General features: G+C 39.3%; 2 protein-coding genes across 2 annotated transcripts; both read left to right on the top strand.

The window, feature by feature from the left end:
• Window positions 1-40: 40 nt before the first annotated feature.
• On the top strand, window positions 41-11,350 carry LOC100712344 (myosin heavy chain, fast skeletal muscle). The gene is made up of 41 exons (XM_019357829.2): window positions 41-145; window positions 350-407; window positions 496-718; window positions 808-951; window positions 1,046-1,202; window positions 1,384-1,411; window positions 1,501-1,612; window positions 1,700-1,792; window positions 1,881-1,944; window positions 2,235-2,333; window positions 2,933-3,036; window positions 3,131-3,269; window positions 3,371-3,489; window positions 3,589-3,738; window positions 3,823-3,993; window positions 4,081-4,387; window positions 4,540-4,610; window positions 4,697-4,784; window positions 4,877-4,994; window positions 5,108-5,231; window positions 5,312-5,448; window positions 5,552-5,807; window positions 6,003-6,245; window positions 6,380-6,556; window positions 6,667-6,812; window positions 6,909-6,999; window positions 7,103-7,492; window positions 7,600-7,726; window positions 7,853-7,971; window positions 8,195-8,391; window positions 8,474-8,657; window positions 8,749-8,914; window positions 9,048-9,172; window positions 9,289-9,597; window positions 9,685-9,888; window positions 9,971-10,096; window positions 10,184-10,354; window positions 10,489-10,593; window positions 10,684-10,779; window positions 10,894-11,025; window positions 11,221-11,350. Exons 3-41 carry the CDS (start codon window positions 515-517, stop codon window positions 11,236-11,238), a joined length of 5,811 nt encoding a protein of 1,936 aa, XP_019213374.1. The 5' UTR covers window positions 41-145; window positions 350-407; window positions 496-514; the 3' UTR covers window positions 11,239-11,350.
• A 3,566-nt stretch (window positions 11,351-14,916) lies between these two features.
• LOC100702068 (myosin heavy chain, fast skeletal muscle) lies at window positions 14,917-25,803 on the top strand. The gene is made up of 41 exons (XM_019357830.2): window positions 14,917-14,948; window positions 15,141-15,190; window positions 15,284-15,506; window positions 15,604-15,747; window positions 15,833-15,989; window positions 16,164-16,191; window positions 16,268-16,379; window positions 16,472-16,564; window positions 16,653-16,716; window positions 17,243-17,341; window positions 17,432-17,535; window positions 17,630-17,768; window positions 17,875-17,993; window positions 18,093-18,242; window positions 18,327-18,497; window positions 18,585-18,891; window positions 19,025-19,095; window positions 19,183-19,270; window positions 19,359-19,476; window positions 19,590-19,713; window positions 19,793-19,929; window positions 20,033-20,288; window positions 20,484-20,726; window positions 20,860-21,036; window positions 21,145-21,290; window positions 21,387-21,477; window positions 21,581-21,970; window positions 22,076-22,202; window positions 22,330-22,448; window positions 22,672-22,868; window positions 22,951-23,134; window positions 23,226-23,391; window positions 23,525-23,649; window positions 23,743-24,051; window positions 24,139-24,342; window positions 24,425-24,550; window positions 24,638-24,808; window positions 24,951-25,055; window positions 25,146-25,241; window positions 25,356-25,487; window positions 25,679-25,803. Exons 3-41 carry the CDS (start codon window positions 15,303-15,305, stop codon window positions 25,694-25,696), a joined length of 5,811 nt encoding a protein of 1,936 aa, XP_019213375.1. The 5' UTR covers window positions 14,917-14,948; window positions 15,141-15,190; window positions 15,284-15,302; the 3' UTR covers window positions 25,697-25,803.
• The last annotated feature ends 1,384 nt before the right edge of the window (window positions 25,804-27,187 follow it).

Here is a 27,187-nt window from a genome sequence, read left to right as displayed (position 1 = left end):
AGCTTATTTTTGACCATATCAACCAGCAAGGTGTCAGAGAATCCTGACCAAACTGAGTGAGCTGCAAATGCTGAGGAAGCAGATCCGATGTGTATAAAAGCAGCAGCTCTGAGTGTTTGCTCTAACTGAAAGGCTTCTAAGGCAGGTGAGTAGAGTCAAAATGTTCCTCTGCCATGTCTCTGCTGTGAGTTAATAGATTACATGTTTTGGTAATCAGTTACTTAAATTATTTTACTCACTGATACATTTTTGTAAACATTTTGTTTTTAAATATATTCTTGAAGTCTTTTACAATATTTACAAGTCAATATAAAAAGTACACTAATCTACCTTTAACCTTATTTTATAGCGCCTTGACATACACGGGATCACAGGATACCAAGGAATTTCTGTTTGCATCAGCCGAGGTAAATTCCATAAAACCAAAACAATGGAGATTAATTGTGGGTTGCATAATAAACATATGATTTATGTTTCAATTGATCATATTTTCAGTCTCAGTTAAAGTGCCACCATGAGCACTGACGCGGAGATGGAGCAGTATGGCGCGGCGGCCATTTACCTCCGTAAGCCAGAGAGGGAGAGGATTGAAGCCCAGACTGCTCCATTTGATGCCAAGACGGCCTTCTTTGTGGTTGTTCCTGAAGAGATGTATGTCAAGGGCAAACTTGTCAAGAAGGAGGGTGGTAAAGCCACTGTTGAGACAGAGGGAGGACAGGTAGATGAATAATCGATGTACTTCATTCATGTGTTTAATATACATTGTGTAATTGTAAAAGTTGATGCTGATTTAGATTTTCTATTCAGACGGTCACTGTAAAGGAGGATGACATCCACCCTAGAAACCCTCCAAAGTTTGATAAGATGGAAGACATGGCCATGATGACCCACCTTAATGAGCCAGCTGTGCTGTTTAACCTCAAAGAGCGTTATGCATCATGGATGATCTACGTAAGTTTTCACTTTCCTATGTTTGCTGTGTGTAAAATGAAAATATCATGCTGATCTGTAAATGTTTAAATATGATTTATTCTTTATGATACAGACCTACTCTGGGTTGTTCTGCGTTGTCGTCAATCCCTACAAGTGGCTTCCTGTATATGATGCTACATGTGTAGCAGCATATAGAGGGAAGAAGAGGATTGAGGCTCCACCCCACATCTTCTCCATCTCTGACAATGCCTATCAGTTCATGCTCACTGGTAAGCTCGATTTACTGTTAATAAGTTTTAATACAAATTATAGACATTACCTTAAATTTCACTTTATTGAAGTAGTCATTAATCCTTGCAAATAAATAGTTTCTTAGCACTTAGATACTAATTAATCATATAATTATTCAGGAAAAGCAGAATTCATGAAGCTTGTATGCTTTTATTTTAGATCGTGAGAACCAGTCTGTCCTGATTACGTGAGTATATTACAAATCTGTGTGTAAAATCTATACAAAACTTTAAGATACTGAAGCTGAAATTTAACAATGTGTCCCATAAACCCCAGTGGAGAATCTGGTGCAGGAAAGACTGTCAACACCAAACGTGTCATCCAGTACTTTGCAACAATTGCAGCTCTTGGTGGTAAGAAGGCTGAGCCAACACCTGGCAAAATGCAGGTAGATTCTTTATTTAGTATCAAGCTACTTGCAACAGAAAAATAAAATAGAAACTTCAGCTCACATAAACACAATATATTCTTGCAGGGCTCCCTTGAGGACCAAATTGTTGCTGCCAACCCTCTTTTGGAGGCCTACGGTAATGCCAAGACTGTGAGGAATGACAACTCCTCTCGTTTTGTAAGTGATTAAGACTGAGTTAAAGTAAGTCAGATATTTACTATATGCTTTCAGAAAAGATCATGCTAATAAAGATTTTCCACTCTAGGGTAAATTCATCAGGATTCACTTCGGTACTACTGGCAAGCTGTCTTCAGCTGATATTGAAACATGTAAGTTTGAACCAGTCTAAATTGTACTTATCTGTGCTAGAAATGTTTCTTAACTACTCAATTCAATTTACTTTATATTTATATATTTAGTTCAATGCAGTACATAAAAAAAAGACTGGGGTACATAATTAGTAAATTATGTAATAAGTAAAGTAATAGAATTGAAATCACTCCCATGACTATCTTTTGATAAACTATGAAAATGGTAGGCTTGACATGAAATGTTAGTCTGTCATGCCTCATGTCTACATGACATGTCTACACTCTCAAACTGAATTTGTTGTTTGTAGATCTGCTGGAGAAGTCCCGTGTCACCTTCCAGTTGTCTGCTGAGAGAAGCTACCATATCTTCTATCAGCTGATGACAGGCCACAAGCCTGAGCTCCTGGGTATGACAAATTTAATTATTTCTGACACTAACTAACGTTGATTGAATTGAATTCAACTATATATGGACAGTTCATATAACAACAACAATATTTTTAAATTTTGTATACCAGTATATAATGACTATTAATTGCACTATTAAAATATAGTGCATTAATTATAATTAATCAATATTAACTAATTATTTATTTAATTATAGTATTAAAATACAAGTTAATTTTTGCACAATATCAGATATTAAATGGTAATGTATAAACCCTGAGGTATTAAAGAGAAAACCCCAACCGATGATGAGAATTGCCTATGAGCCGAAACTTGGCAATGGTGGAATAGAAGAACTGCATTTTAACAAGAAAACCAAAACTCTCCAAACCCAGGCTCAGAGAGGGGTACACAACTAGGGGATGTTTTACTCTGACCTGATCCATTCTTAACCATAAGCTAATTTAAAGATGAATTTTTAAGCATGATCTTCAAAGTAACAAACATGTCTTTCTCCTGAATATAAAGGCGGAAGGCTTTGTTTCCCATTTCATGTTTGAAAAGATTGTAAACAATATCCTAAGAAAACCTCATTGATTTTCGGTATTGCATTTTACAGAGGCTCTTCTGATCACAACCAACCCATATGACTACCCAATGATCAGTCAGGGTGAAATCACAGTGAAGAGCATCAATGATGTGGAGGAGTTCATTGCAACAGATGTAAAATCGCATTTGTCTTTGGATTTGTATACTTAACTAAAAATGAAGTGTTTAAAAAAAAAAAAATTGTTGATTTCATTCTTGTGTCGTACAGACTGCTATTGACATCTTAGGCTTTACTGCTGAAGAGAAGTTAAGCATCTACAAGCTGACTGGTGCTGTGATGCATCATGGCAACATGAAATTTAAGCAAAAGCAGCGTGAGGAGCAGGCTGAACCTGATGGCACTGAGGGTAATTGACAAAATAATATGATTTTTATTGTGAAAATTTTGTATAATGGACAAATAACTGAAGTGTATCTATTGGGTATGATATATTGTTTAATCCAACAGTGGCTGACAAGATTGCGTACCTATTGGGCCTGAACTCGGCTGATATGCTGAAAGCTTTGTGCTACCCAAGAGTCAAGGTTGGCAATGAGATGGTGACCAAAGGTCAGACTGTCCCACAGGTAATTAAAAAAAGGGAGACTTTTATTATCATATTATAATTATAAACATTATAGCTGTATTCATATGGTTTTGTATAATTATAAATTCTTGTTTGGCAGGTCAACAATGCTGTCTCAGCTCTGTGCAAATCTGTCTATGAGAAAATGTTCTTGTGGATGGTTATCCGTATCAATGAGATGCTGGACACAAAGCAGCCCAGACAGTTCTTCATTGGAGTGCTGGATATCGCTGGATTTGAGATCTTTGATGTGAGCACTTGAGACATTTCACCACATTTGCTAAATGTTAAACACTGTATTGTCATGAAATTAAACATGTTTGTAACGTTACAGTTCAACAGCTTGGAGCAACTCTGCATCAACTTCACCAATGAGAAACTGCAACAGTTTTTCAACCATCACATGTTTGTCCTGGAGCAAGAGGAGTACAAGAAAGAGGGCATTCAATGGGAGTTCATTGACTTTGGTATGGACTTGGCTGCCTGCATTGAGCTTATTGAGAAGGTAAACAGCTACTCTGGAAGAAATGTACATATGGCTGCATATGTTACCTATGTTGAAATTTTAATATGACATGTGACATTTTCTCAGCCAATGGGCATCTTCTCCATCCTTGAAGAGGAGTGCATGTTCCCCAAGGCCTCTGACACAACTTTCAAGAACAAGCTGCACGATCAGCATCTTGGCAAGACCAAATGCTTTGAGAAGCCAAAGCCTGCAAAGGGCAAGGCTGAGGCACACTTCTCCCTGGTTCACTATGCTGGTACAGTGGACTACAATATCTCTGGCTGGCTGGACAAGAACAAGGACCCACTGAATGACTCAGTTGTTCAGCTCTACCAGAAGTCATCAAACAAACTGATGTGCCTCCTTTACGCAGCCCATGCTGGAGGTGAAGGTAAGAAACAAAAGTGCTCACAAATTCCAGTGTCCAGTACAGATAGTATGTATCTGTGTAATAACTATAATGTGCATACTGCAGGCTAATATGTATACTGTGAAAAATATTTTTCCAATTCCAATAATGAAATTTACTGTTTATGAAAACAGAGGCTGGTGGTGGCAAAAAAGGTGGTAAGAAGAAGGGCGGTTCCTTTCAGACTGTGTCTGCTCTTTTCAGAGTATGTATAGATTTATATTTAAAAAAAAAATTAAATGCTCATTTTTAAATAGTATTAACCTATTATCTAATGATGCTGATCTACAGGAGAATCTGGCCAAGCTGATGACCAACTTAAGAAGCACTCATCCTCACTTTGTCCGTTGCTTGATTCCCAATGAGACAAAGACCCCAGGTACCCCACAGGACCCCACAGTACTATTAACTGCAAAAATGACAGAGTGAAATAAAGAAAGTTTTGAAATGTTATACATTTCTGACTCTCAGGTCTTATGGAGAACTTCCTGGTCATCCACCAGCTGAGGTGTAACGGTGTACTGGAGGGCATCAGAATCTGCAGAAAGGGTTTCCCCAGCAGAATCCTCTATGGTGACTTCAAGCAGAGGTGACAGCACATTACTGTATTACAAAGCAGAAATGGTTTCATTGTTGTTGTAAAGGACAAACTTGAATATGATGGAAGAAAAATCCAAGTAACAACATGATTCTCTCTTGAAGATACAAAGTGTTGAATGCCAGTGTCATCCCTGAGGGACAGTTCATTGACAACAAGAAAGCTTCAGAGAAGCTGCTTGGCTCCATTGATGTGGATCACACACAGTACATGTTTGGGCACACTAAGGTACACTTCATTATATTAACAGACATTAAAAAAAACACTATCGATCTGCACTTGTACTTATGTTTTCAATGATTAAATAGGTGTTCTTCAAAGCTGGTCTGCTGGGCACTCTTGAGGAGATGAGAGATGAGAAACTGGCTGAGCTGGTGACCATGACTCAGGCTCTCTGCAGAGGATACGTCATGAGGAAAGAGTTTGTGAAGATGATGGAGAGGAGGTAACATTATCATACTAAACTCTATTGTATTCTCTTTTTTATTTCCTTCCTCATAATAAGATCCTACGATGCAAAAAGTAACAATCTCATGTTTGGTTTTTAGAGAATCTATCTTCTCCATCCAGTACAACATCCGTTCTTTCATGAATGTCAAGAACTGGCCATGGCTGAAACTGTACTTCAAGATCAAGCCTCTTCTGAAGAGTGCTGAGACTGAGAAGGAGCTCCAGAACATGAAGGAGAACTATGAGAAGATGCAGACAGACCTGGCTACTGCTCTGGCCAAGAAGAAGGAACTGGAAGAGAAGATGGTCGGCCTGCTGCAGGAGAAGAATGACCTGCAACTTCAAGTGGCTGCAGTAAGTAGCAGAGAAAAGTATATATTACACCTATAGTTCAGGTATATACGTTAGATATAAAAGGACCACATGTTTGTCTCATCCTCTGATTATTTATTTGCTAAAACAAAAGTGTAGTTAAAATTACGATCAAGAAAAAACTAGGACAATGTGACTCACAAATAATCTAACTTGTGTGTTCAACATGTATTATAGGAAGTTGACAATCTCTCTGATGCTGAAGAAAGGTGTGAGGGGCTCATTAAGAGCAAGATCCAGCTCGAGGCCAAACTCAAAGAGACAAGTGAGAGACTGGAGGATGAAGAGGAAATCAATGCTGAGCTGACTGCTAAGAAGAGGAAGCTGGAGGATGAATGCTCTGAGCTGAAGAAGGACATTGATGACTTGGAGCTCACCTTGGCCAAAGTGGAGAAGGAGAAACATGCCACAGAAAACAAGGTTCAGTTCATATTGATTGTATTCTTAGTTCAAGTAAAGCATGTAATGTTGTTCTTTGAATACACACCTTAAACGTTCAAATATTCAGCAAATTCTTGAACAAAATGAAACTTAATGTATACACATTATGTCAGGTGAAAAACCTGACAGAGGAGATGGCATCTCAAGATGAGTCAATTGCCAAGTTAACTAAGGAGAAGAAAGCCTTACAAGAGGCACATCAGCAAACACTGGATGATCTCCAGGCAGAGGAGGACAAAGTCAACACTCTGACCAAGTCCAAGACAAAGCTGGAACAGCAAGTTGATGATGTAAGAAAACTATAATAATGATGTGTTTGTTTTTTGTTTTTTATGGAAAGAATTTTAGTACTAAATCATTGTCTTTCCAACCACTTGAATCAACTGACATGATTTTATAGCTTGAGGGTTCACTGGAGCAAGAGAAGAAGCTCCGCATGGACCTTGAGAGAGCCAAGAGGAAGCTGGAGGGAGATCTGAAACTGGCCCAGGAATCCATAATGGATCTGGAGAATGACAAGCAGCAGTCTGACGAGAAAATCAAGAAGTAGGGGCTTTTTTTGTAAATAATTTTCTTTTCACACACTGCATTGCAATAATCATATGGACTATGATCGTAAAACCTTTCTTCTTCCACACCAAGGAAGGACTTTGAAATTAGCCAACTTCTCAGCAAAATTGAAGATGAGCAGTCTCTTGGTGCTCAACTTCAGAAGAAGATCAAAGAACTTCAGGTAACACTAACGACCAGTGTTCATAAAGAATATTGTTCATCATAATTCATAAACCTAATTAAGTTTAGGTTCTAATCGATAAATCCAAATAATTTTAAACTAGGCTCGTATTGAGGAGCTGGAAGAGGAGATTGAGGCTGAGAGGGCAGCTCGGGCTAAGGTAGAGAAGCAGAGAGCCGACCTCTCCAGGGAGCTTGAAGAGATCAGCGAGAGGCTCGAGGAAGCTGGTGGAGCAACAGCTGCTCAGATTGAGATGAACAAGAAGCGAGAGGCTGAGTTCCAGAAACTGCGTCGTGATCTTGAGGAATCAACTCTGCAGCATGAAGCTACTGCAGCAGCTCTCCGTAAGAAGCAGGCTGACACTGTTGCAGAGCTCGGAGAGCAGATCGACAACCTTCAGCGTGTCAAACAGAAGCTGGAGAAAGAGAAGAGCGAGTACAAGATGGAGATCGATGACCTCTCCAGCAACATGGAGGCTGTTGCTAAAGCAAAGGTGTTGACATTGTTTATAGAGAACAGATTTTTTTTTTGTTTTGCATTTCAGGACCGCCAAAGCGGCTCATTAACTGTTAACATGGATATGACATTACTTGTTGACAGGGCAACTTGGAGAAAATGTGCAGGACTCTTGAGGATCAACTAAGTGAACTCAAAGCCAAAAACGATGAGAATGTTCGTCAGTTGAATGACATTAATGCACAGAAGGCGAGACTACAAACAGAGAATGGTAAGTGATGTACAACAAAAAAACAGTCTGTCTCTGGAAATTTGTCATTTAGAGGTACGTAAAACTACAACCAATCAGTGGGTGAAATGGAACAAACTGGGCCTAATACATGTGTGATATTTACAGGTGAGTTCGGACGCCAGCTTGAGGAGAAAGAAGCTCTTGTTTCTCAGCTCACAAGGGGCAAGCAGGCCTTCACTCAGCAGATTGAGGAGCTGAAGAGACACGTTGAGGAGGAATTGAAGGTCTGAACTATTTTCTATCTTCTTTTCAATTTCGGCACTTACTAATAAAAACAGAGACAAGTTTTAATCAGTTACAGAGACACTCAGTAACTCTAAGACAGATTATCCTTTAATTTCTTTCTTAGGTTTTACCTCTTAAATTTGTTATCCTCTCAGCATTAGACTTTTAAATTGATTTGAACAATAAAATATTGAAATCTGAAATCAACTCTCACTTCAACAGGCCAAGAACGCCCTGGCTCATGCTGTTCAGTCAGCACGTCATGACTGTGATCTGCTCAGAGAGCAGTTTGAGGAGGAGCAGGAGGCCAAGGCTGAGCTGCAGCGAGGAATGTCCAAGGCTAACAGTGAGGTGGCTCAGTGGCGATCCAAATATGAGACTGATGCTATCCAGCGCACTGAGGAGCTGGAGGAAGCCAAGTAAGTCATGATGCTTTCATTGTTTAAATTAGTTTATACAGTTGTTTCACTCTTGATCAATACAAAATTATTTTAACAACAGGAAAAAGCTTGCCCAGCGCCTGCAGGACGCTGAGGAATCCATTGAGGCTGTGAACTCCAAGTGTGCCTCACTGGAGAAGACCAAGCAGAGGCTGCAGGGTGAGGTGGAGGACCTCATGATTGATGTGGAGAGAGCTAATTCTCTGGCTGCCAACCTTGACAAGAAGCAGAGGAACTTTGATAAGGTAAAGTTTAAACATAACCTCTGTCATCAAAGGAGAAATACACCCATTACAACAACTAATTATTTAATTAATTTATTTTTAATTGATCTAGGTCCTGGCAGAATGGAAGCAGAAGTATGAGGAGAGCCAGGCAGAGCTGGAAGGAGCACAAAAGGAGGCTCGTTCTCTCAGCACTGAGTTGTTCAAGATGAAGAACTCATATGAAGAGGCTCTGGATCATCTTGAGACCATGAAGAGAGAGAACAAGAACCTGCAGCGTATGCTTATCTTGCTATAGATCATATGGATATGATTCTAATGTTTATATTCATTCATATGTTATGTTGTGGCAAAAACATTTGCATATGTCAGCTCCAAGTACTCTAACTCTTGGCTGTGTTTGCTCTGTAGAGGAGATCTCAGATCTGACTGAGCAGATTGGTGAGACAGGAAAGAGCATCCATGAGCTGGAAAAGGCCAAGAAGACTGTTGAGACTGAGAAGTCTGAAATTCAGACAGCTCTGGAGGAAGCTGAGGTAATGTATTCATATATTACAAAAATATGTATTTTCCTAAAAAAAAATTAGTCCTAGTCTGTGCAATTCATATTATTAAGAGATTCATTAGTAACAGTTGTTACATTTATTTAAAGGGAACTCTGGAGCATGAGGAGGCCAAGATACTTCGTATTCAGCTTGAGCTAAACCAGGTAAAAGGTGAGATTGACAGGAAGCTGGCAGAGAAGGATGAGGAGATGGAGCAGATCAAGAGGAACAGCCAGAGGGTGATTGACTCCATGCAGAGCACTCTTGATGCTGAGGTCAGGAGCAGGAATGATGCCCTGAGAGTCAAGAAGAAGATGGAGGGAGACCTGAATGAGATGGAGATTCAGCTGAGCCATGCCAACAGACAGGCTGCTGAGGCCCAGAAACAACTGAGGAATGTCCAAGGACAGCTCAAGGTGAGTTGGTAGATCATTTGTGTGTGTGTGTTTTTTTATTAACCTAAAAGCATACAGTGATAATATCTTTTGTTTGTTTGAAATCAGGATGCCCAACTGCACCTGGATGACGCAATCAGAGGACAGGAAGACATGAAGGAGCAGGTCGCCATGGTGGAGCGCAGAAATGGTCTGATGGTGGCTGAGATTGAGGAGCTGAGAGCCGCTCTGGAGCAGACAGAGAGAGGACGCAAAGTAGCTGAGCAGGAGTTGGTTGATGCTAGCGAGCGTGTTGGACTGCTTCACTCTCAGGTTGGTGTTCATTACTTTACAAGAACTTTGAGACATCAGAGAGTGAGAATCACATCATTAAAACTGTTTCTCTTTCATTCAGAACACCAGTCTTTTGAACACCAAGAAGAAGCTGGAGGCTGACCTTGTCCAGGTTCAGGGTGAGGTGGATGATGCTGTTCAAGAAGCAAGAAATGCTGAGGAGAAGGCCAAAAAGGCTATCACTGATGTAAGTTAGTACTTTACAAGCCTTCTTTTCTTTTCAAATTTCTTGTTCATGCTTGATCAATAATCCCAACACCACCCATAATTTCAGGCTGCCATGATGGCTGAGGAACTGAAGAAGGAGCAGGACACCAGTGCTCACCTGGAGAGGATGAAGAAGAACCTGGAGGTCACAGTCAAGGACCTGCAGCACCGTCTGGATGAGGCAGAGAGCCTCGCCATGAAGGGTGGCAAGAAGCAGCTCCAGAAACTGGAGTCCAGGGTATGTACTGCATATATTCTTGAGTTATTATTCAAGTATTAAATAAACACTTTGATGCCATCACATGATCTCCACCCATTTTCTTTCTACTCTTAATATTTATTAAAAGCTGATTACTTATCATGGCATTAAAGGTCCGTGAATTGGAAGCTGAAGTTGAAGCTGAGCAGAGACGTGGAGCTGATGCTGTTAAAGGAGTCCGCAAATATGAGAGGAGAGTGAAGGAGCTCACCTACCAGGTGATTATACATTTACCTAAATATTTATTACATTTAAGTTCCTAAATTCTTTCTTCCTCAGCTATAAATAACAGTTTGTTATCTATGCAGACTGAGGAGGACAAGAAGAATTTGGTCAGACTTCAGGATCTGGTGGACAAACTGCAGCTCAAAGTCAAGGCTTACAAGAGACAGGCTGAGGAGGCTGTGAGTAAAATGTTTTGTGATTTTTACATATGGAATGCACAACTTTATAACTGAAATATCTCTCATATATGACCAGATATATTTTTAAATAAAACATATTGTTGCACTAAACAGGAGGAACAGGCCAACACCCACATGTCCAGACTGAGAAAGGTCCAGCATGAGATGGAGGAAGCTCAGGAACGTGCTGACATTGCTGAATCTCAGGTCAACAAACTGAGAGTCAAGAGCCGTGATGCTGGAAAGGTAATTCATGTAATTCATTTTACACAAAATTTACCGTTGTTTAATGGAGTTGTTTGATATAAGAGCTTTATGTTAATAATTTTCTGTGAATTGAAGAGAGAAAAGAGTGTAGATACTGTATTTACAATGTAGAATGAATTGTTTTAATGTTGATAATATGTGTTGAATAATTTTACCTTTCATTATTTTTTTCAGGGTGAAATCGCTGAATAAGACACATTCTTCTGGAACTTTTTGGCAGTATTCATAAAATATGAACTAGCTGTTAAATTGTCTGCTTATGATGTATTAATTCAATAAACACTTTCATTATGATTTCATGAAATGTAAAGAGTTTAATTTATTCTTTATTCTAAAAAAAAGTCACATTCACATATACAATTTTTAACACGATAGTTTCTTCAGAATAATCGTGATTCATACCTGTGTCCTGTGAAATGAGGACAGCACTTTTTCCTTAGTGTTCTCCCTTCTTGTGTTCAGCATTAGTGATGGCAGAGTTAAGTTAACCTTTAAAAGAAAACACATTTCACACAAACCAAGATACTTTTAATATACATTTTTCGTAATGCCTGATGTCAGCCCACTCTTTGCAGCTATAACAGCTTCAGCTGTTCTGGCTTTCCACAAGTTTTAGGAATGTATCTATGGGAATTTTCAACCATTCTTCCAGAAATATATTTGTAAGGTCAGACAATGATGTTGGAATTCACTGAGCTCCTGAGAGAGACCCGTTCTGCAATAAATGATTGGAGAAGAAGACTGCATGCCTAGGTTCTTGATTTTAAACATGTGTTGCCATGGAAGTTTTTGAAACAACTGAAGTCAGTGCTTTGGGTGGGTAATTAAAAAATTCTCTGTAGAACAATATGCCATTCAGCATCTTTAGCAAGTTAAAGGTTTTAGGCTAAATATTACCACAAATTCACAGTCAAAAACTGATCATAGCTGAGATTGACTTCTACATCCAATCTATTTACAGTTATAAAAATATTCCTTCAGACAGAGCTGTATATATGTGTTTATATTAAAATGTCCAAATTAATCTTATTACCAAACTTTAATAGGTATACTCAACAACTGCCATAATAACATCACATATTTTTTTCTGGATAGTTTTTGCAGCTGCACTGCTCTATATATGCAACTCTGGTATACATTTACTTTTGAGAAAGGCAAAGCAGTTAAAAAAGACGGACCGATATCCAGTTAGCTTTTAAAAATATAAGTTGAATTTAAAGCAGTGCAAGTCAACATAAAACAGTGTCACTGATATAATACTGCAATGCTCACTCACATATAAGGCCACACTTGGTGGTGCCTTTCTACTTTCTATTTCGGATCATGCAGTACAGCTTACCTCAACTGAAATCTCCCCCACAGCGCATCTATCTATACACGTGTGTGTGTGTGTGTGTGTGTGTGTGTGTGTGTGTGTGTGTGTGTGTGTGTGTGTGTTTGTGTGTACATGTTTAGACATTTTTGTGAGGACAGGAAATTGGCATACTACTATACTTGTGGGGACCAACAATCCCCACAGTAAAATGAAGAGTAGAAGAGGATTTGAAATTTTGAGCTGGAGGTAGTTTAATTACTTGAGTAACCCAAGTAGCATGAGATGCAGTGTCAAAAACTAAAACTACTCCCCTGACACCACCTTGTAGTCCCCTTCAAATTACACCTTATGCACAGGATGTACTCCACCTGTGTGCACCTTTCCTCTGCTCTTTAATGTCACCCTATGGTCATCCCTCTCCTTGAAATATCTGTTCACAACAGCCCTTTCCATTTTTTTTTTTTTTTACAAAGCCCACTACCATCTGCTCTTCTGCATTTAACTACTTAATACCATACCTACCCAACACCTCCTAATCACCTCTGCTCATTTTTATTTGTCAAAGTCTGATACAATCAGCACTCTCTCCCCAGGAACACTCGCTACCACTTTCTCCAACTTACTCCAGAATTCCTTTTTCTTTTCTAACTGACACACAACTTGTGGGGCATATGTACTGACAACATTCAGAATCATCCTTTTGATTTCCAGGTTCAAACTCATGTTCCTGCCTGACACTTTATTCACCTCTACAACAGGATAGCAAGATGTGACAGAAGAAAATAATAATGAAGTGATGTGGATAAAAAGAATAGCAAGAAGGGCACAAATATCAGGTCCAGTGTTCCATGACTAGGATGAAAACTGCATTGTTCCTCCTGAATTAAAGGTTCAACTAAAATACACACTCTGCAGCATGCTGGCATATACCCTACCAGAGAGGCTGAGGATGATGCCCACCATTTGACACTCTGTGCTTTCTGCAAATGACTGCAGTTTCATCCTGAGCACTTGAGACACATGTGAAAGGTTCTGGAGAAGCCATGGATAATGTTATCAGACCTCTCATTTGGGCAGAGTACTGGATTTCTCATTCACCATAATAAAGGGATCTTGTCCTTGTCTCATTAGAGTTTAAGGCTTTGTGAATGGTGAAGGTATCACAGACACTTCATGTCTAGAATTGTCAATTAAATTGGGGGATTTTGTGCATGTTAGTGGCATCCATAGATGTCTAAGTGATCAGACAGTACTCATCACTAGCTCTCTCTAATGAGAGAGAGTTAGTAGCTCCATCGTAATTAAGAAATTTCCGTGCACTCGTCCAGATAGAAGTGCAAGCAAAAGTGACTCATCTATGACTCGATATGGACTACAATATTATTTTCACCAAAGTATTAAGATATTAGTAAGTAAGAAGTAAGACGCTTAATACTGTACACCTAGCAAACCACTGCGACATTAGACTGTACTGTATGTAATGTGTTCTTCTGTATTACTAAGGCTAAATAAAAAGCAGATCAAAAAGTGTTTCCATTTTTGGTTGTAATGCCGTGTGTCTGCTCTGCAGTTTTGTTGCAATTCTACTGGCCCTTGGAATTACAGTGAAAACACACGGCATACTGCATTTGATATTTGACCATGGACTTACCTTACCAATAGGTATAGGTACTTGTGGGTACTTCTGTGTTGTTGAAAAATAAATATATCTGTCTTTTGTGCCAACCACAAACCACTCCTCCTGTTCTTTGCTGGATTTATTTTTGAGCATGATAGTACCTCATGTTCTGCTAGAAAGATAGCAAACATTAAGCCAAGCCTGTGCAAGCTTTGGAAATAAAAGCTAATCCTTGCTATGATCCCAGATTTTCCCTTCCAGTAAGAATTTATCATTTAGTTAGTTCATCTAAATGGTAAGCTAAAAGCTGTGCGCTCACTTCTATCTGCAACGAAATTAAATGTATTTATAACAAACTATTTTATAGTGATAAATTATTTAATATTATGTTCCCATTAGCTATATATAACTCCTTCCTGGCAATAACAGAAAGTCTGACTCTGAATTTTATATCACATGTCTTGGATTTTTATGTCTTGTAATTATACACCAGCGGCACTAGAAGTTTAAAACTGGCTATCAAAATATCAAAGATAGTTGGAAACACAGACAAGCTTAGTATAAACTATATCAAATTAATATCAATATATCTTCAAAAGTTATTAGAATGAATAATCCCCAAACCATGTTGTAATTTACCACTCACTATATTGTTAAAATTTCTTACATTTTCCATATTTAAGACAATAATCACTTGAAGAAATATACCAAATAAACCACAATACATACACATACATACAGCTAAATTGTTTGTTTTTTAAGAGTATGTTGTATTAGAAAAGAGGGATTTCATATGTGGAAAATGAATCAAAATAATTAATTTATTTTTGACCATATCAGTATCAAGAAGCAAGGTGTCAGACATTCGTGACCAAACTAAGCAGAGTGTAAATGCTGAGGAAGCAGAGCCGTTGTCTATAAAAGCAGCAGCTCTGGACATTTGCTCTAACTGACAGGCATCTAAGGCGGGTGAGTACAGTAAAGCATTCAGCTACCATGTCTTATCTATTGTGTATTATATGCTCTAATTAAGTTTATGTTTTACATTTTTAAGTGTTCAGTTATTAAATTTTTTTTTGACACTGAAAATTTTGCTTTTTGAATGGATTCTTAAACTAAAGAGTCAAATGTCCATTGATATACGTTTACCATATTTTATAGCACCTTGACATACACAGGATACCAAGGAACTTCTGTTTGCATCAGCTGAGGTAAATTCCATGAATCAAAAAGAATGGATGTTAATTATGGTTTGTATAATAAGTACAGTATTTGAACTATGTGTCAATCCATCATATTTTCAGTCTCTAGTAAAGTGCCACCATGAGCACAGACGCGGAGATGGCGCAGTATGGCGCGGCGTCCATTTACCTCCGGAAGCCAGAAAAGGAGAGGATTGAGGCCCAGACTGCTCCATTTGATGCCAAGACGGCCTTCTTTGTGACTGATCCTGATGAGATGTATGTCAAGGGGAAACTTGTCAAGAAGGAGGGTGGTAAAGCCACTGTTGAGACAGAGGGAGGAAAGGTAGATGAATAATCGATGTACTTTATCTGTTTGTTAACTATATAGTGCCGAACTTTGAAAGCTGATGTTTTCTAAGTGATCTTTATTTTCTATTCAGACGGTCACCGTAAAGGAAGATGAAATCCACGCCAGGAACCCTCCAAAGTTTGATAAGATGGAGGACATGGCCATGATGACCCACCTTAATGAGCCATCTGTGTTGTTTAACCTCAAAGAGCGTTATGCATCATGGATGATCTACGTAAGTTTTCACTTTGCTGTGTGTGAAATGAAAATATCATGCCGATCTGTAAATGTTTAAGTGATATTTGTTCTCTATGATACAGACCTACTCTGGGTTGTTCTGCGTTGTCGTCAATCCCTACAAGTGGCTTCCTGTATATGATGCTACATGTGTAGCAGCATACAGAGGAAAGAAGAGGATTGAGGCTCCACCCCACATCTTCTCCATCTCTGACAATGCCTATCAGTTCATGCTCACTGGTAAGATCAATTCCCTATTAAAGCTTTTAAATGCATTTAGGACTTTGACTTAAACAGATGACCATTAATCACTGCGTGAAAAAAATTGTTTCTTAGCACATAGCTACTTATAAGTGATAGGAAATAAATGAATCCTAAGATTATTCAAGACATGCTTATATGTTTTTCTTTTAGATCGTGAGAACCAGTCTGTCCTGATTACGTGAGTATAATAAAAACTACTTTAAAAATCTATAAAAACTTTAAGGCATTTTAACAATGTGTCCCATAATCCCCAGTGGAGAATCTGGTGCAGGAAAGACTGTCAACACCAAACGTGTCATCCAGTACTTTGCAACAATTGCAGCTCTTGGAGCTAAGAAGGCTGAGCCAACACCTGGCAAAATGCAGGTATATTCTTTATTCAGCACCAAAGTCTTTGTGACAGAAAAGAAAATAGATTTTGGAAGATCAGCTCACATAAACACAATATATTCTTGCAGGGCTCTCTTGAGGATCAGATTGTTGCTGCCAACCCTCTGTTGGAGGCCTACGGTAATGCCAAGACTGTGAGGAATGACAACTCCTCTCGTTTTGTAAGTGATTAAAACTGAGTTAATGTAAATACGCTTTGTACTACATGCTCTCATGAAAGGCAGTATTAATAAAGATCTACCCCTCTAGGGTAAATTCATCAGGATTCACTTTGGCACATCTGGCAAGCTGTCTTCAGCTGATATTGAAACGTGTAAGTTTTAACCACAGTGCAAATTAAAGTTATCTGTGATAGAAATGATATTTAATCAGTCACTTAAATGTATTCAAACACTGGGGAAAGAGAATCAAACTGATATGTCTAGAATTCCCCCCCCCCCCTCCAAAAAAACCTCTAAATATTATGTAACAGATCTGTTTAGTGCTCTTACAGCACATAAAGAGATGAGTCACTTAATTTCAGAAGAAGTAATTTTGTCTGTTGTGGTGGAACACACGGATGCATGTACAGTGTGGTTACACTATATATATAAGTTATATACTGTAACCCAGTAGTTATCATGTGTGTAAGTTTAAGTAGGAACATATTGCATCTTCACAGAACATTAAAGTATAATAAGGTATACTGTGAAGAACGTTATTAGTAAAGCAACAGAACTGAAAAAAGTTTCAAACACCCCCAATGACAGCCAAGAAAATGAATGGATGTATGATTCATTTTGCAGTCTTGACTGTGATGTCTCATGTCCACAGTGTCAAAATTAATGTGTTTTCCTTAGATCTGCTGGAGAAGTCCCGTGTCACCTTCCAGTTGTCTGCTGAGAGGAGCTACCATATCTTCTATCAGCTGATGACTGGCCACAAGCCTGAACTTCTGGGTATGTTGACAGGACAGCTAAATTTAAATTTTAAAACCATTAAAATCACATTCTGAGCAAAAAACAAGTTAACTTCATTTCTCCTTTCAGAGGCTCTTCTGATCACAACTAACCCTTATGACTATCCAATGATCAGTCAGGGTGAAATTACTGTCAAGAGCATCAATGATGTGGAGGAGTTCATTGCAACAGATGTAAAATCACATTTGACACAGAATCTTATACTTAACCATAAATATCTTCATTTCTTTTATTTATTAATAGCTGATTTCATGTTTTTTCTTACAGACTGCTATTGACATCTTGGGCTTTACTGCTGATGAGAAGTTAAGCATCTACAAGCTGACTGGTGCTGTGATGCATCATGGCAACATGAAATTCAAGCAGAAGCAGCGTGAAGAGCAGGCTGAACCTGATGGCACTGAGGGTAATTGACAAAATAATATGATTTTTATTGTGAAAACTTTGTATATTGGACAAATAATTGAAGTAAAGTGTATTTATTTGGTATTATATATCGTTTAATCCAACAGTGGCTGACAAGATTGCGTACCTATTGGGCCTGAACTCGGCTGATATGCTGAAAGCTTTGTGCTACCCAAGAGTCAAGGTTGGCAATGAGATGGTGACCAAAGGTCAGACCGTCCCACAGGTAATTTAAAAAAGGGAGACTTTTATTATCATATTATAATTATAAACATTATAGCTGTATTCATATGGTTTTGTATAATTATAAATTCTTGTTTGGCAGGTCAACAATGCTGTCTCAGCTCTGTGCAAATCTGTCTATGAGAAAATGTTCTTGTGGATGGTTATCCGTATCAATGAGATGCTGGACACAAAGCAGCCCAGACAGTTCTTCATTGGAGTGCTGGATATCGCTGGATTTGAGATCTTTGATGTGAGCACTTGAGACATTTCACCACATTTGTTAAACTTTAAATACTTTAGTGCCATGAAATTAGACATGTTTGTACTATTACAGTTCAACAGCTTGGAGCAACTCTGCATCAACTTCACCAATGAGAAACTGCAACAGTTTTTCAACCATCACATGTTTGTCCTGGAGCAAGAGGAGTACAAGAAAGAGGGCATTCAATGGGAGTTCATTGACTTTGGTATGGACTTGGCTGCCTGCATTGAGCTTATTGAGAAGGTAAACAGCTACTCTGGAAGAAATGTACATATGGCTGCATATGTTACCTATGTTGAAATTTTAATATGACATGTGACATTTTCTCAGCCAATGGGCATCTTCTCCATCCTTGAAGAGGAGTGCATGTTCCCCAAGGCCTCTGACACAACTTTCAAGAACAAGCTGCACGATCAGCATCTTGGCAAGACCAAGGCATTTGAGAAGCCAAAGCCTGCAAAGGGCAAGGCTGAGGCACACTTCTCCCTGGTTCACTATGCTGGTACAGTGGACTACAATATCTCTGGCTGGCTGGACAAGAACAAGGACCCACTGAATGACTCAGTTGTGCAGCTCTACCAGAAGTCATCAAACAAACTGATGTGCTTCCTTTACGCAGCCCATGCTGGAGCTGAAGGCAAGAAACAAAAGTGCTCACAAATTCCAGTGTCCAGTACAGATAGCTACAATGTGCATACTGTAGGCTAATATTATACTGTGAAAAATATTTTTCCAATTCCAATAATGAAATTTACTGTTTATGAAAACAGAGGCTGGTGGTGGCAAAAAAGGTGGTAAGAAGAAGGGTGGTTCCTTCCAAACTGTGTCTGCTCTTTTCAGAGTATGTATAGATTTATATATATTAAAAAAAATTAAATGCTTATTTTTAAATAGCATTAATCTATTATCTAATGATGCTGATCTACAGGAGAATCTGGCCAAGCTGATGACCAACTTAAGGAGCACTCATCCTCACTTTGTCCGTTGCCTGATTCCCAATGAGACAAAGACCCCAGGTAAAAACCCACACAGTCCTATTAAGTGTAAAAATTACAGTAATAATATAGAAAAAGATTTGAAATGTTTTGCATTTCTGACTCTCAGGCCTTATGGAGAACTACCTGGTCATCCACCAGCTGAGGTGTAACGGTGTACTGGAGGGCATCAGAATCTGCAGAAAGGGTTTCCCCAGCAGAATCCTCTATGGTGACTTCAAGCAGAGGTGACAGAAAATTACAATATTAGAAAGGAAAAATGAATTCATTGTTGTTGTAAAGGGCAAACTTCAATATGATGGAAGAAAAATCCAAGTAACAACATGATTCTCTCTTGAAGATACAAAGTGTTGAATGCCAGTGTCATCCCTGAGGGACAGTTCATTGACAACAAGAAAGCTTCAGAGAAGCTGCTTGGCTCCATTGATGTGGATCACACACAGTACATGTTTGGGCACACAAAGGTACACTTTGTTATATTAACAGACATTAATAAATCACTGTCCATTTGCACTTGTACTTATGCTTTCAATGATTAAATAGGTGTTCTTCAAAGCTGGTCTGCTGGGCACTCTTGAGGAGATGAGAGATGAGAAACTGGCTGAGCTGGTGACCATGACTCAGGCTCTCTGCAGAGGATACGTCATGAGGAAAGAGTTTGTGAAGATGATGGAGAGGAGGTAACATTATCATACTAAACTCTATTGTATTCTCTTTTTTATTTCCTTCCTCATATTAATATCATACGTCACTAAAAGTAACACTCTTATGTTTGGTTTTTAGAGAATCTATCTACTCCATCCAGTACAACATCCGTTCTTTCATGAATGTCAAGAACTGGCCATGGCTGAAACTGTACTTCAAGATCAAGCCTCTTCTGAAGAGTGCTGAGACTGAGAAGGAGTTGCAGAACATGAAGGAGAACTATGAGAAGATGCAGACAGACCTGGCTACTGCTCTGGCCAAGAAGAAGGAACTGGAAGAGAAGATGGTTGGCCTGCTGCAGGAGAAGAATGACCTGCAACTTCAAGTGGCTGCAGTAAGTAGTAGAGAAAAGTATATATTACACCTATAGTTCAGGTATATAAGTTAGATATAAAAGGACCACATGTTTGTCTCATCCTCTGATTATTTATTTGCTAAAACAAAAGTGTAGTTAAAATTACGATCAAGAAAACACTAGGACAATGTGACTCACAAATAATCTAACTTGTGTGTTCAACATGTATTATAGGAAGTTGACAATCTCTCTGATGCTGAAGAAAGGTGTGAGGGGCTCATTAAGAGCAAGATCCAGCTCGAGGCCAAACTCAAAGAGACAAGTGAGAGACTGGAGGATGAAGAGGAAATCAATGCTGAGCTGACTGCTAAGAAGAGGAAGCTGGAGGATGAATGCTCTGAGCTGAAGAAGGACATTGATGACTTGGAGCTCACCTTGGCCAAAGTGGAGAAGGAGAAACATGCCACAGAAAACAAGGTTAGTTCATACTGATTGTATTCGTAGTTCAATTAAAGCATGTAATGTTGTTCTTTGAATACACACCTTAAACTTTCAAATATTCAGCAAATTCTTGAACAAAATGAAACTTAATATATACACATTATTTCAGGTGAAAAACCTGACAGAGGAGATGGCATCTCAAGATGAGTCAATTGCCAAGTTAACCAAGGAGAAGAAAGCCTTACAAGAGGCCCATCAGCAAACACTGGATGATCTCCAGGCAGAGGAGGACAAAGTCAACACTCTGACCAAGTCCAAGACAAAGCTGGAACAGCAAGTTGATGATGTAAGAAACTATAATAATGACGTGTTTGTTTTAGTTTTCTATGGAAAGAAGTTTAGTACCAAATCATTGTCTTTCCAACCACTTGAATCAACTGACATGATTTTATAGCTTGAGGGTTCACTGGAGCAAGAGAAGAAGCTCCGCATGGACCTTGAGAGAGCCAAGAGGAAGCTGGAGGGAGATCTGAAACTAGCCCAGGAATCCATAATGGATCTGGAGAATGACAAGCAGCAGTCTGATGAGAAAATCAAGAAGTAGGGGCTTTTTTTGTAAATAATTTTCTTTTCACACACTGCATTGCAATAATCATATGGACTATGATCGTAAAACCTTTCTTCTTCCACACCAAGGAAGGACTTTGAAATCAGCCAACTTCTCAGCAAAATTGAAGATGAGCAGTCTCTTGGTGCTCAACTTCAGAAGAAGATCAAAGAACTTCAGGTAACACTAACGACCAGTGTTCATAAAGAATATTGTTCATCATAATTCATAAACCTAATTAAGTTTAGGTTCTAATCGATAAATCCAAATAATTTTAAACTAGGCTCGTATTGAGGAGCTGGAAGAGGAGATTGAGGCTGAGAGGGCAGCTCGGGCTAAGGTAGAGAAGCAGAGAGCCGACCTCTCCAGGGAGCTTGAAGAGATCAGCGAGAGGCTCGAGGAAGCTGGTGGAGCAACAGCTGCTCAGATTGAGATGAACAAGAAGCGAGAGGCTGAGTTCCAGAAACTGCGTCGTGATCTTGAGGAATCAACTCTGCAGCATGAAGCTACTGCAGCAGCTCTCCGTAAGAAGCAGGCTGACACTGTTGCAGAGCTCGGAGAGCAAATCGACAACCTTCAGCGTGTCAAACAGAAGCTGGAGAAGGAGAAGAGCGAGTACAAGATGGAGATTGATGACCTCTCCAGCAACATGGAGGCTGTTGCTAAAGCAAAGGTGTTGACATTGTTTATAGAGAAAAGATTTTTTTTGTTTTGCATTTCAGGACCGCCAAAGCGGCTCATTAACTGTTAACATGGATATGACATTACTTGTTGACAGGGCAACTTGGAGAAAATGTGCAGGACTCTTGAGGATCAACTAAGTGAACTCAAAGCCAAAAACGATGAGAATGTTCGTCAGTTGAATGACATTAATTCCCAGAAGGCGAGACTACAGACAGAGAATGGTAAGTGATGTACAACAAAAAAACAGTCTGTCTCTGGAAATTTGTCATTTAGAGGTACCTAAAAAGTGCAACCAATGAGTGGGTGAAATAAAACAAACTGGGCTTAATACGTGTGTGTTATTTACAGGTGAGTTCGGACGCCAGCTTGAGGAGAAAGAAGCTCTTGTTTCTCAGCTCACAAGGGGCAAGCAGGCCTTCACTCAGCAGATTGAGGAGCTGAAGAGACACGTTGAGGAGGAAGTGAAGGTTGTAACTATTTTCTATCTTCTTTTATATTTCAGCACTTACTAATAAAAACAGAGACAAGTTTTAGTCAGTTACAGAGACACTCAGTAACTCTGAGACAGATTATCCTCTAATTTCTTTCTTAGGTTTTAGCTCTTAAATTTGTTACCCTCTCAGCATTAGACTTTTAAATTGATTTCAACGATAAAATATCGAAATCTGAAATCAACTTTCACTTCAACAGGCCAAGAACGCCCTGGCTCATGCTGTTCAGTCAGCACGTCATGACTGTGATCTGCTCAGAGAGCAGTTTGAGGAGGAGCAGGAGGCCAAGGCTGAGCTGCAGCGAGGAATGTCCAAGGCCAACAGTGAGGTGGCTCAGTGGCGATCCAAATATGAGACTGACGCTATCCAGCGCACTGAGGAGCTGGAGGAAGCCAAGTAAGTCATGATGCTTTCATTGTTTAAATTAGTTTATACAGTTGTTTCACTCTTGATCAATACAAAATTATTTTAACAACAGGAAAAAGCTTGCCCAGCGCCTGCAGGACGCTGAGGAATCCATTGAGGCTGTGAACTCCAAGTGTGCCTCACTGGAGAAGACCAAGCAGAGGCTGCAGGGTGAGGTGGAGGACCTCATGATTGATGTGGAGAGAGCTAATTCTCTGGCTGCCAGCCTTGACAAGAAGCAGAGGAACTTTGATAAGGTAAAGTTTAAACATAACATCTGTCATCAAAAGAGAAATACACCCATTACAACAACTAATTATTTAATTAATTTATTTTTAATTAATCTAGGTCCTGGCAGAATGGAAGCAGAAGTATGAGGAGAGCCAGGCAGAGCTGGAAGGAGCCCAAAAGGAGGCTCGTTCTCTCAGCACTGAGTTGTTCAAGATGAAGAACTCATATGAAGAGGCTCTGGATCATCTTGAGACCATGAAGAGAGAGAACAAGAACCTGCAGCGTATGCTTATCTTGTTATAGATCATATGGATATGATTCTAATGTTTATGTTCATTTACAGCTTATGTTGTGGCAAAAACATTTGTATATATCAGCTCCAAGTACTCTAACTCTTGGCTGTGTTTGCTCTGTAGAGGAGATCTCAGATCTGACTGAGCAGATTGGTGAGACAGGAAAGAGCATCCATGAGCTGGAAAAGGCCAAGAAGACTGTTGAGACTGAGAAGTCTGAAATTCAGACAGCTCTGGAGGAAGCTGAGGTAATGTATTTTATAGAATCTTAATTTGTTTGTAATTAAATTTATAAAAGTATCCCTTCTCCAGTTTATCTTGAAATAACCCTTTAATTAAAGGGAACTCTGGAGCATGAAGAGGCCAAGATCCTTCGTGTTCAGCTTGAGCTAAACCAGGTGAAAGGTGAGATTGACAGGAAGCTGTCAGAGAAGGATGAGGAGATGGAGCAGATCAAGAGGAACAGCCAGAGGGTGATTGACTCCATGCAGAGCACTCTTGATGCTGAGGTCAGGAGCAGGAATGATGCCCTGAGAGTCAAGAAGAAGATGGAGGGAGACCTGAATGAGATGGAGATTCAGCTGAGCCATGCCAACAGACAGGCTGCTGAGGCCCAGAAGCAACTGAGGAATGTCCAAGGACAGCTTAAGGTGAGTTGGTAGATCATTTGTGTGTGTGTGTTTTTTTATTAACCTAAAAGCATACAGTGATAATATCTTTTGTTTGTTTGAAATCAGGATGCCCAACTGCACTTGGATGATGCTGTCAGAGGACAGGAAGACATGAAGGAGCAGGTCGCCATGGTGGAGCGCAGAAATGGTCTGATGGTGGCTGAGATTGAGGAGCTGAGAGCCGCTCTGGAGCAGACAGAGAGAGGACGCAAAGTAGCTGAGCAGGAGTTGGTTGATGCTAGCGAGCGTGTCGGACTGCTTCACTCTCAGGTTGGTGTTCATTACTTTACAAGAACTTTGAGACATCAGAGAGTGAGAATCACATCATTAAAACTGTTTCTCTTTCATTCAGAACACCAGTCTTTTGAACACCAAGAAGAAGCTGGAGTCTGACCTTGTCCAGGTTCAGGGTGAGGTGGATGATGCAGTTCAAGAAGCAAGAAATGCTGAGGAGAAGGCCAAAAAGGCTATCACTGATGTAAGTTAGTACTTTACAAGCCTTCTTTTCTTTTCAAAATTCTTGTTCATGCTTGATCAATAATCCCAATACCACCCATAATTTCAGGCTGCCATGATGGCTGAGGAGCTGAAGAAGGAGCAGGACACCAGTGCTCACCTGGAGAGGATGAAGAAGAACCTGGAGGTCACAGTCAAGGACCTGCAGCACCGTCTGGATGAGGCTGAGAACCTCGCCATGAAGGGTGGCAAGAAGCAGCTCCAGAAACTGGAGTCCAGGGTATGTACTGCATATATTCTTGAGTTATTATTCAAGTATTAAAAAATAACACTTTGATTCCAGCATATGAACTCCACCCATTTTCTTCTATTCTGTACTCTTAATATTTATTAAAAGCTGATTACTTATTATGGCATTAAAGGTCCGTGAACTGGAAACTGAAGTTGAAGCTGAGCAGAGACGTGGAGCTGATGCTGTTAAAGGAGTCCGTAAATATGAGAGGAGAGTGAAGGAGCTCACCTACCAGGTGATTACACATTTACCTAAATATTTATTATATTTAAGTTCCTAAATTCTTTCGTCTTTAGCTGTCAGTAACAGTTTGTTGTTTATGCAGACTGAGGAGGACAAGAAGAATTTGGTCAGACTTCAGGATCTGGTGGACAAACTGCAGCTCAAAGTCAAGGCTTACAAGAGACAGGCTGAGGAGGCTGTGAGTAAAATGTTTTGTGATTTTTACATATGGAATGCACAACTTCATAACTGAAATATGTCTCATATATGACCATATATATTTTTAAATAAAACATATTCTTGCACTGAACAGGAGGAACAGGCCAACACCCATATGTCCAGATTGAGAAAGGTCCAGCATGAGATGGAGGAAGCTCAGGAACGTGCTGACATTGCTGAATCTCAGGTCAACAAACTGAGAGTCAAGAGCCGTGATGCTGGAAAGGTAATTCATGTAATTCATTTTACACAAAATTTACGGTTGTTTAATGGAGTTGTTTGATATAAGAGCTTTATATTAATAATTTTCTGTGAATTGAAGAGAGAGTGTAGATACTGTATTTACAATGTAGAATGAATTGTTTTAATGTTGATAATATGTGTTGAATAATTTTAACTTTCATTACTTTTTTTCAGGGTGAAAGTGCTGAATAAGACACATTCTTTTGGAACTTTTTGGCAGTGTTCATAAAATATGAACTAACTGTGAAATTGTCTGCTTATGATGTAGTAATTCAATAAACCCTTTCATTATGATTTCATGAAATGTAAAGAGTTTAATTTATTGCTTATTCTAAAAAAAAAAAGTCACATTCACATATACAATTTTTAACACGATAGTTTCTTCAGAATAATTGTGATTCATACCTACAGGACATCGTCCTGTGAAATGAGGACAGCACTTTTTCCTTAGTGTTCTCCCTTCTTGTGTTCAGCATTAGTGATGGCAGTGTTAAGTTAACCTTTAAAAGAAAACACATTTCACACAAACCAAGATACTTTTAATATACATTTTTCGTAATGCCTGATGTCAGCTCACTCTTTGCAGCTATAACAGCTTCAGCTGTTCTGGCTTTCCACAAGTTTTAGGAATGTATCTATGGGAATTTTCAACGATTCTTCCAGAAATATATTTGTGAGGTCAGACAATGATGTTGGATGAGAAGGCCTGGTTCACAGTCTAATTCATTCCAAAGGTGTTTAATCTGGTTTTGGTCAGGACTCTGGCAGACCAGTCAAGTTCTTGCACACCAAATTCCCCCATCCAATTTGTGCACTGACACTCCATCATGTTAGAACAGGAAAGGGGCTTTACTAAACTGTTCCCATAAAGCTAGGAGTATGAAACTGTCCAAAATGTCTTGGTGTGTTGAAACATTTCACCGGAACTAAGGGGCCAAGGCCATCGTGTGAAAAATAACTTCACACCAGCGCGATTCATCTCTCATCCAGAACATATGAACACTGCCACAGTGTCAGCATGCTTTTCTGCATCTTATGCATTGCATTGTGCCTGGTTATGTAAGGCTTAGTGCAACTGCATAGCCATTAAAACCCATTCCATGAAGCTCTCTAAACACTGTTCATGAGCTAATCTGAAGACCACATGAAGTTTAGAGTGTTGTAGTGACTGACTCCAGAAAGTTGGTGACCTCTGTGCACTATGCGAGACCCTGCTTTATCAATTTATGTGGCCTACCAATACATCGCTGAGTTGCTGAGGTTCCTAATCACTTCCACCTCATTATAACACCACTAACAGTTGAGTGTAGAATATTTAGTAACAAGGAAATTTCACTACTTGTTGCACAGGTGGTATTCTATAATGCTGCCACGTTGGAATTCACTGAGCTCCTGAGAGAGACCCATTCTGAAGACTGCATGCCTAGATGCTTGATTTTAAACATGTGTTGCCATGGAAGTTTTTGAAACAATTGAATTCAGTGCTTTGGGTGGGTAATTAAAAAATTCTCTGTAGAACAATATGCCATTTAGCATCTTTAGCAAGTTAAACATTTTAGGCTAAATATTACCACAAATTCACAGTCAAAAACTGATAATGCCTGAGATTGACCTTTTACATCCAATCTATTTACAGTTATAAAAATATTCCTTCAGACAGAGCTGTATATATGTGTTTATATT

The sequence above is a fragment of the Oreochromis niloticus genome, linkage group LG4, assembly GCF_001858045.2.
Source record: "Oreochromis niloticus isolate F11D_XX linkage group LG4, O_niloticus_UMD_NMBU, whole genome shotgun sequence".
Classification (NCBI taxonomy): Eukaryota; Metazoa; Chordata; class Actinopteri; order Cichliformes; family Cichlidae; genus Oreochromis; species Oreochromis niloticus.
This window is presented reverse-complemented; position numbering and strand designations above follow the sequence as displayed.

What these genes read in the sequence shown, in the direction of transcription:
- LOC100702068 (XM_019357830.2), top strand. Translation starts at nt 15,303, where the DNA reads ATGAGCACAGACGCGGAGATGGCGCAGTATGGCGCGGCGTCCATTTAC. An exon ending in CAACACCTGGCAAAATGCAG is followed by an intron (nt 16,380 to 16,471) that starts GTATATTCTTTA and finishes ATATTCTTGCAG; the next exon opens with GGCTCTCTTGAGGATCAGAT. An exon ending in CCACAAGCCTGAACTTCTGG is followed by an intron (nt 17,342 to 17,431) that starts GTATGTTGACAG and finishes TTCTCCTTTCAG; the next exon opens with AGGCTCTTCTGATCACAACT.
- LOC100712344 (XM_019357829.2), top strand. Translation starts at nt 515, where the DNA reads ATGAGCACTGACGCGGAGATGGAGCAGTATGGCGCGGCGGCCATTTAC. An exon ending in CTATCAGTTCATGCTCACTG is followed by an intron (nt 1,203 to 1,383) that starts GTAAGCTCGATT and finishes CTTTTATTTTAG; the next exon opens with ATCGTGAGAACCAGTCTGTC. An exon ending in AGGAGTTCATTGCAACAGAT is followed by an intron (nt 3,037 to 3,130) that starts GTAAAATCGCAT and finishes TGTGTCGTACAG; the next exon opens with ACTGCTATTGACATCTTAGG.